Source organism: Gymnogyps californianus, chromosome 1 (assembly GCF_018139145.2).
Source record: "Gymnogyps californianus isolate 813 chromosome 1, ASM1813914v2, whole genome shotgun sequence".
Classification (NCBI taxonomy): Eukaryota; Metazoa; Chordata; class Aves; order Accipitriformes; family Cathartidae; genus Gymnogyps; species Gymnogyps californianus.
The window spans coordinates 92167028-92184642 of NC_059471.1; the positions used below are offsets into that span (position 1 = coordinate 92167028).

The window sequence follows — 17615 nt, forward strand, 5'->3', positions numbered from 1 at the left end:
ACACAAGAACCAGCATTTGTCTTTTATACTGAAAGCCTCCATCTTTTTAACTGCAGAGGCCATGGCTTACAGGTTTTATGCACTTATTGCACATCTGTGAATTTCTTTATTTCACAGAGTAGGCAGGCTGTTGCAGATAGGAGCAACTTCTCCTACAGGACAAGACCTGCTTAAAAACAATAGCTGAATTAAATGATCACTTTTGTTATGCATCCCACACAGAACTTATTTTCCTGGCCGACACAAAGTCTCCAAAGTAACTGCCTTATTAAAACTAGAAAGAATTTCCACAGGGAATGAGCAATTGAAATTATCAGGTCTAGCACATTATTTCATTACTTTGGAGAGAATTATTTTATTACTTTCAAAAGAGAAAGTTCTGTACATATCCTAACATTAAATGATGGGTTTATTATTATTATAACCCTGCATAGTCAGACAGTATCGCTCCCACTTCACAGAACTGCTACAATTTCTATAGCTTAACAAAAACTATTGCATTGAAGTTCAAGCCCAGGGTCACTACACTTTTTATGTGATGTTTAACTCCTAAAAAGTTTTAATAACAAAAGCCACTTTTACTGGGTTATTATTCCAACTGGCAGTCCTTACAATTGTCACAGTATTCATGCCCTAAGTAAATTTAAGAAATACTTTTTTCTCCATCCTTTGGAGAATTTTAAATTCAAGACAACCTTTGCCATCGCTTCTGTACTGAAATGGAGAAAATTATTTTTGACTGTTTTAAAAACTCACTGTCTTCAAATAATAAGGTTCTCAGATCTGGCCCATAGAAGAAGAGACAGAATAAAGAAAGAAGCATGCAAATATTCAGGTTTCTTTTACTGGATAGAATCTTTCATATTCTGCAGTAAAAAAATTCATTGTTAATCTCTCTCCTTTTGTAGCACATTAAGACAGTCTGTAATCTAGAAGAGAAGAATTAAATTTTCACAGTATTGAAAGTTTTTCAGCTGAAACGAACTTTTACAACTAGAGCACTTCATTACCAGTCACTGATAGCACTTTTAAACAGGCTGGAGTCTATTTTCACTACAGACGATTTTGATGTTAAAAAAATTACATGTTACTATTCGTATTTTCTTGGTAATAAATTTTACCCAGATTCTTCTTGCTCCTAAAGTTATTTTCAGTAATTGTCAGCATTTCTGTCTCTTCTTCCCTGGCCATTATGAAATCTTATTTCTCACTAAAATATTCCACAGTCTATCATCAACCCATTCTTGTCCCCTTATCAAACATTCTTTAGCATGAGAAGTAGCCTAAACAGAAGCTACCAAGAATTCATCAACGAAACAAGAAATCCCACAACTTAAAATTATAAGCTTAAGAAGCAGGATTAAAAAACCGATTAGTCCACCATCTTTAAAGTTCTTAAAATTTATTTCCTTCAGTGTACAAACTTGGAATTTCAGAATTGTAGAGCTTACATTCTGCCTTATGCAGTCTAATATATTCCCCACACTCAGGCAGTTAACTTTCACACAGACAAGAAAGAAAGTATACAAACGAAGCACCAGAGAAAAATCTGGAATACTGGACAGAAATCACTAATTCCGCCTTACAGTTTCATGGGAATTTCTAAAAAAGGCTTCTGTGTGTGCATCTTTGTATGTATGTCTAAAAGGATATAGCAGGATACTACCACAAGTTTAAATAAAAGCAAATGCATGCTGCTGTTGCATTAGCAAAATTATGTCTCACTTTTTTTTTTTTCACTTTTTATTATTTTTTTAAATTGGAGTAGCAAAACCAAAACACTCAGAACTTCCAATCACAATCTGGAAAGAACTATCTTCATGTGGTATTTACCTTTCAGCAAAGTAGTCTATTTCTGTACATAAGTCAATGTTTTGTTCCTGGTACAAGGCTCAGCATACTGGCTAACTTGAGTCAAACTTCTGACCTGCTACCAGGTTTTAGGAGGTGGTTAATCTTTCATTTATATTTCTTTATGTGGCTGAAACTGCACTCTATTGTATTTGGAGGGTTAGTGGGAATAGTGTGCCTCAAAGGGAGTTTAAGTCATTAACACTTCTCTCCTATTTCAAATCCAGAGATTTTAATCAAACATGTCACCAATTACTGTTATTCATTCCTAGCAAGTAAACATCTTAATCATCCTTCCATTTGTCACCAAATTAAAAATCCAGAAGCCTCAAGATACCTGTATGAGTTTTTCTCTTAAGTTAGGTAGCCTCAAGATACCTGTATGAGTTTTTCTCTTAAGTTAGGTAACCTCTTTAGCAGCTTTTCAAATCAATATTAACAGACAGGCAGATAGTGGTATCTTTGCAGTGGAATATCCCAAGTTGCTTACGGGTTTTCTAAATAGAGCAAATTCTTTCAGTTATCAAAAAAATGAAGGATATAAAGATACCCAGTAGGTTTTTTTTTATTATTATTATTAATTTTAGGCAAAAGTCCTCCTCTAGATTTTTTATAGAGTATTAACCTCCAGGTGTCATCTCCCATAGTCTACAACTCTTTACATGAACCTTCTCTATTTTCAGAAAGCTTTTTTTAATTATACATATATTTGTACATGTATTACAATGCTGAAGGTATAGATTATGGAATATTACTGTAGGAATGGGATTGTAAGATCAAAGCAGAATATTTTGATCTGGGTCTATTCTTAGTTGGAAGAACTACTCTTTAGTTACAATAAATAGATTAAAGTCTGTTCTAACAGATAAATCTCCTTACTGCAAGTGAAATCTACTTAAAATCTAATATAGACTTTTCATTGGCTGAGCAACTACAGTGCTTTCACCTCTTTTTAAATTATCACGTGATGAAATATCCAGTAAAGATATATGCATTGCTATGCACCGCCAGAAACTTGTCAGACTATATGTTGAGCGTTTTCCTAAATAATCCCCCTTCTTCCTTTGTGATTTTAAGACTAGTATATACTTATTTCATTCTGTCTTGACGTATCAGACAACGTAATTCTATTCTAATTGATCTCTTCTCAGTTGTCTTCCATTAGTGATTATTTCGAACAACCAAGAACTACGTGCACAATTCCAAAGGGCTTCATTCATTAAATTACAGAGTTAAAAAAGCATGCTATAAACAAACATCATTAATTTTAGCTTAAAGCATGGATTAGGGGCATAGCAAGTCCCAGCGGAAGACACAATATATAAGCAATTAAAACACATGACAAATTTGGGAAGGAAATAACACAAGATTGAACCTGGATGAATATTTTAACACATTTACAGAAATGATTTATTTGGAAAAACAATGCTAAAACACAGCATTAGTAACGATGAACAGAAAATTACACACAATGTGATATAGTGGCAAAGAAACCTATGTGATTATTTGTCAGAGCAGACTAATGATTACAATTTGACAGGCAGTTCTGAGGCACTGTGACTGCAGAATACTAATATAGACCCAAACATTTATAAAGAACTCAGGAAAATAAAAAAACCACCAACAAAGCAAAGTGGAGAACTAAATCCACAGGTAGCTGAAGGAAAACGCACACTAGGGAGGGATATGGTTTGCTTAAGCAGGACCAGGAGGCTACCTTTAGAAGTAGCATTTTGAAGTCAAGAAAAAGAATATTTAGAATATCACTGTTTTCGATGTGTGTGTGCACGCTCAGGGGGTACGAGGTGGTAAAGTGTGCTAAATCCACAAAATTGAAAAAGAAAAATTTGTCAAAAAACAGGCTCATGGTGCAAACACCTGTGTGTTCTTTGGAGAACCTGCAACACCCAGTTCCACCACCAGCTTCTCATCTGCAGATGAGATGATACTGCTGCCCATCTCTCCCTCCTACCCCAATTCCTGCTGTAGCTCAACAGCATAGATTCACTCTGCTCCTTCTCACCTTGGAAACAGCTGAACAGAACATCTAGGTAAGAAATGAGGGAAGTCTTTACAGTACCTCATTCACGATGTTCTCAGCATCATGTGAAGAACTAACTGTGGTCACTGAAGCTTACCAATTTAAAGAACAACATTGTTACAAGGTATGACAATCTTAAAGAAATGTATAGTGGTATGCCTGAATTATACCACCGCTAAAAATCAAAGGTGAATATGATGATCATCTGCAAATATAAGGATATCTATTCTCTGTTCATTATACTAATACTACCCCTACTTTTATTCATGAAATGTAAAACATTTTATAGGTATCACTGCTGTTAGATTCTTTATGAATTTTAATGTTCTAATTTCTTTCATCTTATGCATTTAGACTTATCAAGGCATTAATGGAAAAATATACACACTTTATTTAGATTTTACATTATTTGTGTTACTATGATCCTATAAAAGTATTTAGTCAGCCATTAACAAGGTAATAAGACATGCACTTAGCAACCAAGTTCCTGTTATACCACGAGCTTGCTTTCTTAATTTTTTAGTTTATTCTTGCTGGATTGTGTATTTAGTAGTAGTATTTTTATATATATCATACACATGTGCAAGGGTGGACAAAAATTTAAGATATATCCTACAGAAAACAATTATGCCCTAGATGAAAGGTCTGTTAAGTCCTCTTCCTCCTAACATTGTTACTTCTGTTCGTACAATCTACATGCTCTCCAAAACTCCTGTGTATCCCTTGAGTCTTAGCTCTCCATAATTTCTAGCAATCACAAAAATCAGTGGTTGTTCCTGTCTTAACAGACAAGAAATTATTTAGACCAAGGGAAGAACAACTAAATTTTAAAATCTTGTTATTTATATGCACAGAAACAAACCTCCTCCCTTGTCAGAAGGTCCTCAGGAAAAGGACTGTTTTTCCATTTCTGTTTGATGCATGACAAACCAGTTAATAACTATTGTTTTATGTGATCTCCAATGCTCTAAAAATATCTTTGTAGAGGAGAAAAAATATTTTAAGTTCTGGCTAACAAATTTTGTTTACATGTGTTTTCCTACCACATGGCTTTTCGCAACAGTCCTTATTTTCCTTGCTTTTAACAGAAAAGCATTACTGGAAGTCCAAAAGATGGCATATGTGCTTTTATGTGACACGTATGGTGAGGTCATAGATAAAACATTCTTACTGACAGAACACACCTGAAGCAGAGCAACAACAGGACATACAGAAAAAGCTTTCACAGTGTTAAAGATTCCTTGACCCATTTCAGCTGAGAAATACACTCAGCCAACTACATTTCACAATGTCGAGATTACTCAGTAGTGTATTGTCAGCTCCAATGCATTTTCCATTACCATGTGCTCTGGGCTTCATCAAAACAGGGAGCTAACATTACCTATGACAAGGCAACAGAGGTCTATGGCCCTTTAGAACATATGCAGAGCTCCTTACCCAGTCAAGGCAGATAGAGGCAGATGTGTACTCTTTTACAGTCTTCATTCTTATTTCATATACAATGCCTTTTGACTGCTTTAAGATCAAGCTAGTACTCCCTAACATTATCTTTAAGAATGAATCTTTGTAAAAAATACAACAAAGAAATAACATTTCCCAAATTTTACCCTTCTCTTTTTTTCCTTAATTTTTTATTTCTTAATAAAAACAATGGTTAGATGTAAATATTTCAGAATATAAGACTTCAAAAAGCTCTATTGCTTGATAATAGAAGTAATGGATATTATTTTTAGAAGATTGAACTGTCAGTGGTGTCACAAGCTACCATATACAATTTCTCCCCAGGTAACATACCAGAAAACCTCTGAATTCAACTTTCACTGCAAAGGTCTTCTGTGCTGGCTTACATATTGGAAAGATAATAGCTTACTTTTTCCTCTTGGGGTGAAAGATAACAGTTTGCACTATTGAAATAAAATATGGAATATTTTGGACAACATGGAATTGTTTATTTCTACTTCTTGCCTACACTAATATTACCAAGATGCTTATATTTATGTGTTTGAAAAAGAGACTGACTGAGTCAGGGTCTACATTCTAAACACTGAGGAAACCTGTTCAACTCTTTTGCTAGAATAAACTGTTGAGAAATATCACACAATCTTTTCTACAAGGAGCAGAAAATTATTCAGTGCAAGTTACATCAGTTTGGACAGTAATAAGAAAAGACTGTCTTCATTTCTAAATACTTTTAGACCTTCCGTGTACTGATCCTTACGTCTAACAGTTGCTGAACTACCTACAATGGCAGCTGCAATGCAAACTTACTACAGAGCTCTTTATAATTTAAGTTCAGTACTTCAAATGATATTATAATCTGCAAATCAATTGTGATAGAAAATCTTATAATTTCTTTTTTAACGTATGTGCCCTGCTCCCAGTTAAATCCCAGTTAATTTAAGTTTTCCCACTGATAAGAGGAAGGGCCTGTTTTGTCCTTGAGTCTCTCAACACAGTACCCTTCAAGTCATTTATTTCCATGCAAATCTGTAAAAGTTGCTGATTGTTGAGTAGTCTCTTGATAATTAAATTGCTCACAGGTCAATGAAGTAGTAATAAATCTATTCACAAATATGGAAGAGAAAGTGGTTTTAGATGGAGGCTAGTGAATTTATTATTTTTGCTGACTATTTCTATTTGCTTGAGACTGCAAAGAAAAAGCAGGACTTTCATCTTATCAGTAGAAAAATAAGAAATGCAGTTTAATTTTGGGGGCAAATATTTCTCAAAAGGAACTATAAAGTAAAATATTACAACAGGAATATAGATCAAACTAGCAAACACTTGAAAAACCTATTTGTATTACAAATTCATTCAGATAAAAGTTTACCTATAGCACTACATAGCCAATAAATTATATACTTTTACTGTTATTTTTGAAGGTATTTCCACAGCCCTTCTCTTGCTCTGCGTTTGAGAGCTGTCCTACGAACTAAAGACAAAGTACATGATATGGCATGATGACATATGCAGCACTTAGAGCTGCAATTTGTACTGACAAACAGTAAAGCAGTAGTTAAAGGGTTGTGCTTTTACTGTTGTACTTCAACACTGTAACAATGCTAATGCAAGTCCACCCCTGCTATACGTAGTTCCAGTAGAAGGAATGCTTAGAGATAAGCAGAATTCATAGATAAGCAGAAACAAGACTTGAAGAGACTAATTCAACACATTTTTCCTGTATTTTTAAAAAAAAGGAGAATTTTAAGCCTCAAATAAAAACAGCAGGGAGAGGGGACATGATTAGTTCTTAATTCCTTTTAAGGGATTTATCTTTTTCTTGTTTTGAACAGTACTGCTAAGAGCTAACAACTGCTCACTGACTAGCTTGATACAGGACATAATTTTAGAAGCCAGTGTCTGAACCAAAACCATCCACTAATCATACATTCCACAGAAACACTAAAAATGCACAGCTGCAGAATACCTCAACAGAGCAGGTGATAGCACTCAGGAAACACAAATTAGATACAATGGCTTTGATAGTTTATGTGAGTATATATTTACACTGCATTTTATATTGTTACTTTTGAAATAGAAGCAAAAGCAACCCAGAAATTAGATAGTAAAATATATGTAACTGATGACTTATTCATGTAAAATTTTCTGACCCTCAGAAAAGGAATTTGTTTTGCATTACCTAGCTCTTATACACAGGTTCAATTACTGACAGCATATTGAATATTCAGACCAGCAAATATACAAAGACAGTTCTCAAACACAATCTTCTGTTGTCACTAAAGATATGGCTAAAATAAGTAACATATCCACCAATCTTGCAACTTGATAAATCATTAAATTGGCAACAGGACTGAAGACCTCTGCAGATCTGCATTTGTTTTCCCAAATAGCTGTGTAACAGACACTAGACACTATGACAGTTTCCCAACTGAAAATTTACTGTTAGTACCAAGCCGGTGGCATTAGTTTAAAAGGCAGCTCCAGACCTAAAGTTGTCCAAATACTTAAAAGTATTTGGGTAAAGTCCAGTAACAACATCCTGTAACAATTAATGTCTTTATTAATGTGAATCCTGTAGACTTTCCTCTTATTTAACCAAAAGTATTCCAGGATTTGAGAACCAAAAGGAATCTGAACAAAACAATCCTATTTATTTTATTTTCTAACCATTATAAGGTTTTTGTGCAACTAAAATAATGATTTCTAAGCTTGATACAGCATTTTCCTTGACTATTCTCAGCAGCATGATATCAAACATAGCTCTCGTGACTTGTCTCCCCCCGTCTTTTAAAAAAAAAAAATTCCCACACACTGACACTGTACTAGGCAAAACATTTCTAAACTTTAGGGCACAACAGAAAACAAATATCTTCCCATACTCCCTTGACACGAGCCATATCAGCAAGGGCAATAAAATGAACTGAAAAACAGTATTACTGCTGTATACAACTACTGGGTACAGACAGGGTTAATGACTTCACGAACTACAACGCTGACAGTTTTTTCCCCTTTTCTCTGTGCTGCAGGTATGGTAGAACCCATTACTGTTGAGATACACAAGTATGCAAAGTCAAGATCAAACAAAAAAGTTATCAAATGGAAAACTGTCTGAGTCTCATTATCACTTAATAATGGTGCCAAAAACTCATGTCATCAGTGCAAATTAAGGAAAAATATGGAAAACGTGACTAGGATGGATTAAACAAGGTTTTTATCAGGCTACACAGTAAAGTATAAGAAACTGGATAATTACTTCACCTAAAAAGGACAGCAGAAATGCCATTATATAACTTCACAGCCTATTTATTATCGGGCTAGCACAAACAAGCACAAGACCCAGAAAAATGACAGCAGGGACAAGTTCATTAAACCAAGAATCAGATGTTTATTGCTAGAAGGGAGCACACAAACACTTCATCTGCTGCTGCTGCTACTACCACACTCACACTCGGTTGTTGTAAGGGGAAAGAGGGGACAGCTCAGAGGTATTCCCAAATTCAGTTTCTGAGAGAGCATTCCCTACTGTTCCTCAAAAGATCCTTCTGCTCCTATATGGCATGTGTATTCTATCTCGAAGTAAAAGTCAGTATGCAGCCAGTAACATGTCACTACTATGTGTTACTGACCATAACACATTTGTTGCTGTTTGCTTGTCCTATTCTTTGCTTGGTAAGATTTAAAAAGATGCTCATGAAAAAGCAGACACACAACAAGGAACACAGTAGCCTTTAGTATATTTTCTGAAGTTTGTATGTGAAGACTGGAATCATGTTCCTCCACAACTGCAATACAGATAAAAAGATCACGAAGAATCAGTTAACTACTAAAAGATGTAACCGCAGGTTCTGGTCATTAGATGTTATTAAAAGATACAGACTAATCTTAACAGTTTGATCAACTGTTCAAACGTTTATATATATATGAGTTATAATTACTAATGTCATCATCATTTGGTTGATTTGTGTAAGACATTTTAAGTCTTTTGCTGAAATTAGCTGAAGTGAACCCATACCAACAAAGACAGCAAATATCTCCATCACTACTCTCTCCTGGTACATAACAATAGCTTAGAATAACAAGTGAGGAACGTAAGGAGCTGAAGACTTTAAGTTCATAATTTTTAAAAGAAAAATGTTCAGAGGGTTAAATTATTTGTGTCTAAAATACTCTAAATTCAAGACAGCAGTCAGAGATTAACAACCCGAGTTATTTACATTGAAAACAATCAACCAAAATCTTTTGAAAAGTCAGCAACTCAAATTTACATCCAGAATACCACAATAGTCATCACAACGGTGTGAAAAACCGGTTGAACATTTCCTTAGTCATACCAAGAGTCACGGTCTTTAAGAAAAAGAAAATAAAATAACATTAAAAAATACACATTACTGTAGTAGAAATTTTCCACATGCTAGCTTTGCCATTCAAATCTGAACAAAAATCACTATGAAAATGACCTGGGTTTGGCAATGTTCATTGAATGATATTTTGAGCTGAATGAGACATGACTGGAAGCTCACAAATATTAATTTTGAGCAACTAAAGGAAAATAACTATTTTTTTTTAAAGGATCACAGAGAGCATTATCAAGCTTTAAAACATCTTAGCTGCATAATCATAAATGTCTCACAACAAAAGGTCACTGTGAGTTATGTAGGCATACTTTGGCCTAAAAAGTTCAATTTATAAACACATTTTTCCTTTTGAATCCTTCCCACTAATCTCTAGGTCTTTATTAACTTTCATCTAAATAACACTTTTTAATTGTTAAATTGTTAATAACAATTTCCCCCACACCTTATTTTTTCCCCTTGTTATCTTTCATACACTACAGTAGTGAACACCAGATAGACATATAAGCCTGCTGATGTTTCACTCACTGGCAAGATTCAATCAAAAAGATCATAGAACATCTTGAGTTGGAAGGGACCCATAAGGATCAGAGTCCAACTCCCTGCTCTTTGCAGGACTACCTAAAACTAAACAATATGACTAAGAGCATCATCCAGATGCTCCTTGAACTCTGACAGTCTTGGTGCCATGACCACCTCCCTAGGGAGCCTGTTCCAGTGACTGACTACCCTCTCAGTGAAGAGCCTTTTCCTAATATCCAGTCTGAACTTCTCCTGATGCAGCTTCATTCCATTTCCTCGTGTCCTATCGCTGGTCACCAGAGAGAGGAGATCAGCAGCTCCCCCTCCGCTGTCCCCCTTGAGGAAGTTATAGACTGCGATGAGGTCACCCCTCAGCCTTCTCTTCTCTAAGCTGAACAAACCAAGTGATCTCAGCTGCTCCTCTTAAGTCTTGCCCTTGAGACCTTTCACCATCTTGGTTGCCCTTCTCTGGACACACTCTAACAGTCTGATGTTCTCCTTCTATTGAGGTGCACACAGTGCTCAAGGTGGGGCCACACCAGTGCAGTGTAGAGTGGGACAATCACCTCCCTCGACTGGTTAGCTATGCTGTGCCTGATGCACCCCAGGACATGGTTGGCCCTTTTGGCTGCCAGGGCACACTGTTCACTCATGTTCAACTTGCCATCAACGCAAACCCCCAGATCTCTTTCCACGGGGCTGCTCTCCAGCCTCTTGTCCCCCAATTTGTAAATATAACCAGGATTACCCTGTCCCAGGTGCAGAATCTGGCACTTCCTCTTGTTAAATTTCATACGGTTGGTGACTGCCCAGCTCTCTAGTCTATCCAGATCTCTCTGTAAGGCCTCTCTACCCTTGAGGGAGACCACAGCTCCTCCTAATTTAGTATCATCGGCAAACTTACTTAATGTACATTAAACCCCTGCATCCAGAACAGAGCTGAATCTTCCACTGCTTCTTCATGACAGAAGAGAGGAAGGAAACCTGTCCCTTATGTTTTTCTACACACCTTTTCAACATCAGGGGAAAAAAAAACAACCACAAAACAAAGAACCAACAGCTCACATATATTTAAAATTTTTGCTGTGGAATGAGGTCAGCTTTCTCACCTCTTCTACCTAAACAGGGAAGGGAAAAGGCTGGAATAAAGCTCCTACCACATATCTTATTCTTGCAGACAAGTTTGTTTGCATTTTCCCCCAATATTATGAACATTCTGATTGCAGAATAGCTCTGCAGATTTTATTCTATGCTGCATATGTAGCCTATTTTGGGAATTTATATCAAAACACAGTATCTTCAGATAACACCTGATTAATCACAATCTTTCCTTAGCTAATTTTGTTTAGAGGAAAGCTATAAGCAGAAAGACATACAGCTTGCTATTTTTAAGAGGAAGTTAGTAAGGTTACACAGTCTGTGAAGATATTATCAAGCTTCATAGACAAGATACAACGTCAATGTACCAAAACAGGAACAAGACAATTTTGTCAAACTACTTTAGGACTTGTGTATAAAATAAGAATTTCTTAAGAAAATGAAAGGACACAGAAGAAGCCTTTTACAGGAGATGCCTAGTGTTTTCGTCTGTGTTTTAAGATGCGTGCATCATCAGTATAATACAATTGGCTAGGGCAGGTTTTGTTAAGTTCACTTGCTTAAAAACTAAGCAAAGCACCTGCTTTAAGATACACTACTGATGTAAAAAAGCATTCCTAGTAGTCAATGTAAGTGAGGAAAATAGCAAGAACCATCATCTCTGCATGAATCAAAATACAAAAGTTTTAATTTAAACAACATGGCTTTTACAGGAAATACTTAAATATCATCCATATCTTAACCACTTTGGTGATTGAAATGGAGATGAAATTCTGAAACAATGTTTTAAAAGCTGCTCATGGGAGAGACTTAAAATATCAACAACCTCAGAAACAAACTGACTGCTTCTCATGGGACAGACTTGAAATATCAGCAACCTCAGAAACAAATGAACTTCATATATAACCTGGAAAACCAATGTTTGGCTGAATAAAAATATTTACTTTTCAAAACATAATTGCTAAGACAGACTTCCTAGTCATCTGTTTCAAGATGTATCAATCATCAGTAACTTCAGAATACAAACAAAAAAACCCAAACCCTTTCTTTTTTGACTACCATATATGGTTGCAGAAGAGGATGGCTTTATTGAATAGTGTCTTCCTTTCTACATAATATTTTCAAAATGTGGAGATAGCAAACATTTAATTAACAAAAACAAATTTTAAAGCATTCACGAATTCCATGCATGCTGTTTTGACAAATATTAAGTTACATTAAAATAATGTTTCACCACTGAATGCATACTCCCTTTTTGTTCTAATACAGTAGCACTTTGCAGTTTTTATTAAGTTAACAGCCAGAGAATAGAGTGTTGTTACACGATACGCTGTTAAGAGATATCTGAGTATCTAATTAGGAGAGGTGATAAATACACAAAGTAAAATTAGATTCCTCACTTACGTACCAGTAATTCTCCTTTTCAGTCTAGGAACAGATTTATTATCATGAACAAAATTGTTATAGGTTCACAAATTCGTATGTTTTCAAATAGGTACAGAATTTACTTTTCCTTTGGAAAAATTTGCGGGTTTTTATTTGTAGAGAAAAAAAAATAGGTGGCAATTAATTAAATTTCCTCTAACAGTTTTCACTCTACAAAGCAGTAAGGTTACAGAGCAGAGAGCTGTATGATGTTCAACTACAGCATAAGCAGACAGTTTTTTCATATATTTCTCCTAGGGAAATATATGGGACACAAGTTTATTAGTTCAATCTTGAGACATGCCCTACTGTATTTAAACATTAAGAGACCCGATGCTATGTTTTAGACTCATTTTTACATTTTGTTAAATTCTGGTTCTTCCCATCAGAAACTCAACACAAGGTAAGCCACTGAGAACAGCACAAACATAGAAAACTGCACTTTTTTAGCAGCTTAATAGGAAATTGCATGAAAATATAGCATATGGATCATGGTGTGGAAAAAGACAGCCTATATATATGCAAAGGCATATGTAAAAAGGAAATAAAACAGCTGTTCAATATCGCCGTGTACTAAAGAATGTTTTAGAAATGTTCTCTGAGGGAAAATTACTTAGGCTTTCAGCAGTGCAGAAAGTAGGGCAGAGAACATACAGAAATGGACAGAATTAAAAAGTTCATGTGAAAAACAAGGAACTTTTCAAACATAAGGAAGTACAAAAGATAGAGTTAAGGTAAAATAGGCGAGTCTATTACATAAGACTAAATGGTAGTGATACGAGTCATGTTACCCTGATAAAATTTCCATATACAGAAGATATATAAGTTATATTTTAAAGATATGAGTATCTAGAGTTTGAATACGCATTTTGGATCTATATTAAAAGGTAATTTGAACTCATGTTCTTTCCAGAATATATAAAAGCTGCAGATGCTCTAAATCTTCGAAACAGAAATCAGCTACTTATTGAGATGCCTTTAATTCAGTGCACGCACATTAAAACTCTGACCCCACAACTGGAAAAAAATTGCTTTAGAGCATGTACATAGAGACAGTTCTTATGCTCTTTCAATAGAGCACAACGGTAACATTAACACATAAATAAACAAAGGATTTTGCTTCAGTTTATGATTTATCTTGCAAAGTGTTAAATTCCAGTTCAAAAAAGTCAAATTAGTTTACAATCAAATGCACGGAAAAATTGATTTTCCACTTTGTGCTGGTTTTGGCTGGGATAGAGTTAATTTTCTTCATAGTAGCTAGTATGGGGCTATGTTTTGGATTTGTGCTGAAAACAGTATTGATAACACAGGGATGTTTTAGTTATTGCTGAGCAGTGCTTACACAGAGTCAAGGCCTTTTCTGCTTCTCACACCACCCCACCAGTGAGGAGGCTGGGAGGGGACACAGCCGGGACAGCTGACCCCAGCTGACCAAAGGGATATTCCATACCGTATGACATCATGCCCAGCATATAAACTGGGGGAAGAAGAAGGAAGAGGGGGACGTTCGGAGTGATGGCGTTTGTCTTCCCAAGTACCCGTTACGCGTGATGGAGCCCTGCTTTCCTGGAGATGGCTGAACACCTGCCTGCCGATGGGAAGTGGTGAATGAATTCCTCTTTTTGCTTTGCTTGCGTGTGTGGCTTTTGCTTTGCCTATTAAACTGTCTTTATCTCAACCCATGAGTTTTCTCTACTTTTACTTTTCTGATTCTCTCCCCCATCCCACCGCAGGGCAGTGAGCGAGCGGCTGCATAGTGCTTGGTTGCCAGCTGAGGTTAAACCACGACACACTTATAGAAAATAACATAATTTCTACTAACCTTCAGGATCAAGGAGTTTCTCTATGCCCAGGTGTTGCCTGGCTATGTTGAATGCATGGTCTAGTCGTTGTACAGGTGACTGCTGAGAAGCAACAGCATTCCAATCAAATAGGTCTGGTCTAAAGCAAAAATAAGAGGAACAGTAAGTTTCTTCTTTTTTAGCATTAGATTTAATTTCATACTTCTACAGCTATCCATCAGCATCAGCTACTACTTTTTTATTTTCTTAATGAAAGAACTTGTTCAATCAGCGCTGGAACTAATGAAGCTTGATTTCTAATGGGTTTACATCCTATACTCATTCATGTCGATCACCATCACATTAACCACATTTCTTATTCTCCACTAAGTCCCAACAGCCTATAACCTCACTCCCCCAAAGTGAGGGGAGTCTGCCTGTTTTCACCCATAGCACTCTGCTCCTATCATTGCCCAAAATGCCTGCAGCAGGCTTGCTCCCCTCTTCTAGTCCCAAAGAGTGCCTGGGCGAGAAGGATCGCGTGCTGTGGCCATGCACACCGGGACTGGCTCGTGGCAGGCCAGGTAACTGCTGAGGTCATTTTGCAGCCTTCCTCCTCTCTCCAGCTACCAGTTTTTCACTTCATTTATTATTTCTAAGAATGTAATTGCTTCTGAGATTACCTGCTCGCTGCTATATCCAATTGAAATCAGTCAACAGGTTCAAAAATTCATGACCTGGGAACGTATGCAGCATAGCTGCACATGCCACTTTTCTTCCCAAAACCTTTAGAAAAATACACACTTTTCAGATGAGTATAAAACTCTAGTCCAATCATAGGTTTTAGCTGATAGGAGCAAAAGCACTAGAGCACAATTTAAATGCTCTTGCAGGAAAAGACAGAACAACCAAAACTGAATTTATAGCTCAGATACACAATCTGTGCCCTTGTATTATCAGTTGCACTATTTGCAATATAAATAATGTTAATACACTGTGATCTTCAGCATTTCATCTGAGAGTTATCCATTAGGAGATCAGAATTTTTTATCAGGCACTCTGGAAAAAAGTTTAATCAGGTATTCTGTAATTAATGTGCATAGAATATGAAGAAAAACAACTACACTATTTGTGATTTTAATACAGCGTTCTAAATCAGAAAACATTTAAACGTATAATTTTACCTACAGATAAATCAAGTAAGTTATTTACCCAAATTAAAATGTTGCAATTAGTTATGACAGATTTACTTACATTTTTATTAATTTTAAAAGTTTATTTTAAACAGTCGCCCGTAGTTATAATAGATGGTAAAAACGTTCACTACATCATAGTGTAATAATGTCAAGACAGCAAAGGAAAAATGCCATTTATGTAGTAGTAATTTCCCAGTTATGCACCTTTGCTGTCTAATTTTTTTCCAAGAGGGGAGTGACTTACATAGTAACAATTAAGTTATTGTAAGGTATTTTGCTTCTCTATGCAGAGGTTCTTAAACATTAATTAAAAATAGAGGTTCCTCCTTCCTACATGCAGAACAACTTCAAAATACCAAATTTGGCTGGGGGCAGGACAGGGAAGGGAGAGGAAACTTAGGTGATAATCTCCGTTTCTAGTCATGGATGCATTAAGTCTGTGATCTCATAGACTGGTTTGTGCAATTAAACACAGGCATTTTCAAAATACAGATTACGTCTGCACAATTTTTTCCATCCTCCTTGTACTGGCTATGACTGGGATGGAGTTAACCTTCTTCATAGCGGTCCATATGATGCTGTGTTTCAGATTTGTGGTTAAAACAGTGTTAATAACAAACCAATTGCTTGCCTGTTGCTGAACCGTGCTTACACAGGATCAAGACCTTCTCTTTTTTCTCCCCCTCTGCCTCCCCCAAGCGAGTAGGCTGGGTGTGGGCAAGAAGCTGGAAGGGGATGCAGCCAGGACAGGTGACCCAAACTGGCCAAAGGGATACTCCATACTATATAACTTGCTCGGCAATGAACACTGGGGTAACGGAAGAGGGAGGCAGGGGGTTTTGTCTTCCAAGGTGGCTGCTGCTTGGAGACTGGCTGGGCATCAGTCTGCTTCTGGGAAATGCTGAGTTACTGCCTTTGCATCGCTTGTTTTTCTATTCTTCTTTCGTTCACGTATTAAAAGGTCTCTATTTCGACTCATGAGTTTTCTTGCTTTTGCTTTTCCTATTCTCTTCCCTATCACAGGGGAGCAGGGGGGAAGCAAGCAAGTGGCTGTGTGGGTGCTCAGCTGCTGACTGGGGTCAACCCACCACACTCCTACACCTTACTCTACAGGCATACGGATATTCTTCATTTCTTTATTCTCTCCAAATTTCACACTTTTTGGCTGGCATATAGCATAGGATGCATAAGCTCATACATCAAATTTAGCAGAGGGAACACTGTAGTAATCACAAAGCTATCTATTATGACTTTCTTAAAAGGCTCTGCAAGGATGTATTGCACAAATACTACAGAGACTAGGGTCTAAAAAGATTATTCAGTGACAAAAGCTTTTAGGACAAGGAAAGAAAAGAATGATATCTGAGGGACTACCTCCCCCCCCAAATGTTTCTTGCATGGATTTAATTTGAAGTTCTAATCACACTTGTGCTGCTCAGAGCAACACATTATCTTCACACAATCATGACTTGTTTGGTGGTACAAGATTTTATATACATGAACATGCTTTCCTCTAACCAGTCAGGACTCCACTGGGCAAGAACAGTAACATTTAAAACTATTCATTGAGGAATGACACAATATTGTCTTATTCCTTTTGAAAAAACATCTGTCATCATTAATAATATCTTAGACGATCAACTTCATCCAACTTCTCAATTGCATAATCCAGCCTCTCTCTATTCCAACAGCGATTTAACTTTCCAGATTCTCCCTTTGTTGAAAGAATACTCAACTATACGCATTTCAGTAGCACCATCACTAGAATAAGAGTGTCATAACATCACGTTGAAGCATCAGCTTCTCAGTGCTATGTGTCTAGGTGTTTCGCTGGGTATATTTATGCGGCAATACTGCCAGGTACGATTGCAGGAGATACTACAGC

At 36.4% G+C, this 17615-nt stretch overlaps 1 protein-coding gene across 2 annotated transcripts in view; it reads right to left on the reverse strand.

The window, feature by feature from the left end:
- Nucleotides 1–17615, reverse strand: part of DMD (dystrophin) — a 922027-nt gene that overhangs the window by 895729 nt on the left and 8683 nt on the right. For both annotated transcript variants that reach the window (XM_050904429.1, XM_050904437.1), the window contains exon 2: nucleotides 14576–14694. In XM_050904429.1, coding sequence (XP_050760386.1) covers nucleotides 14576–14694 — 119 coding nt within the window. The remainder of the gene's footprint in view (nucleotides 1–14575; nucleotides 14695–17615) is intronic.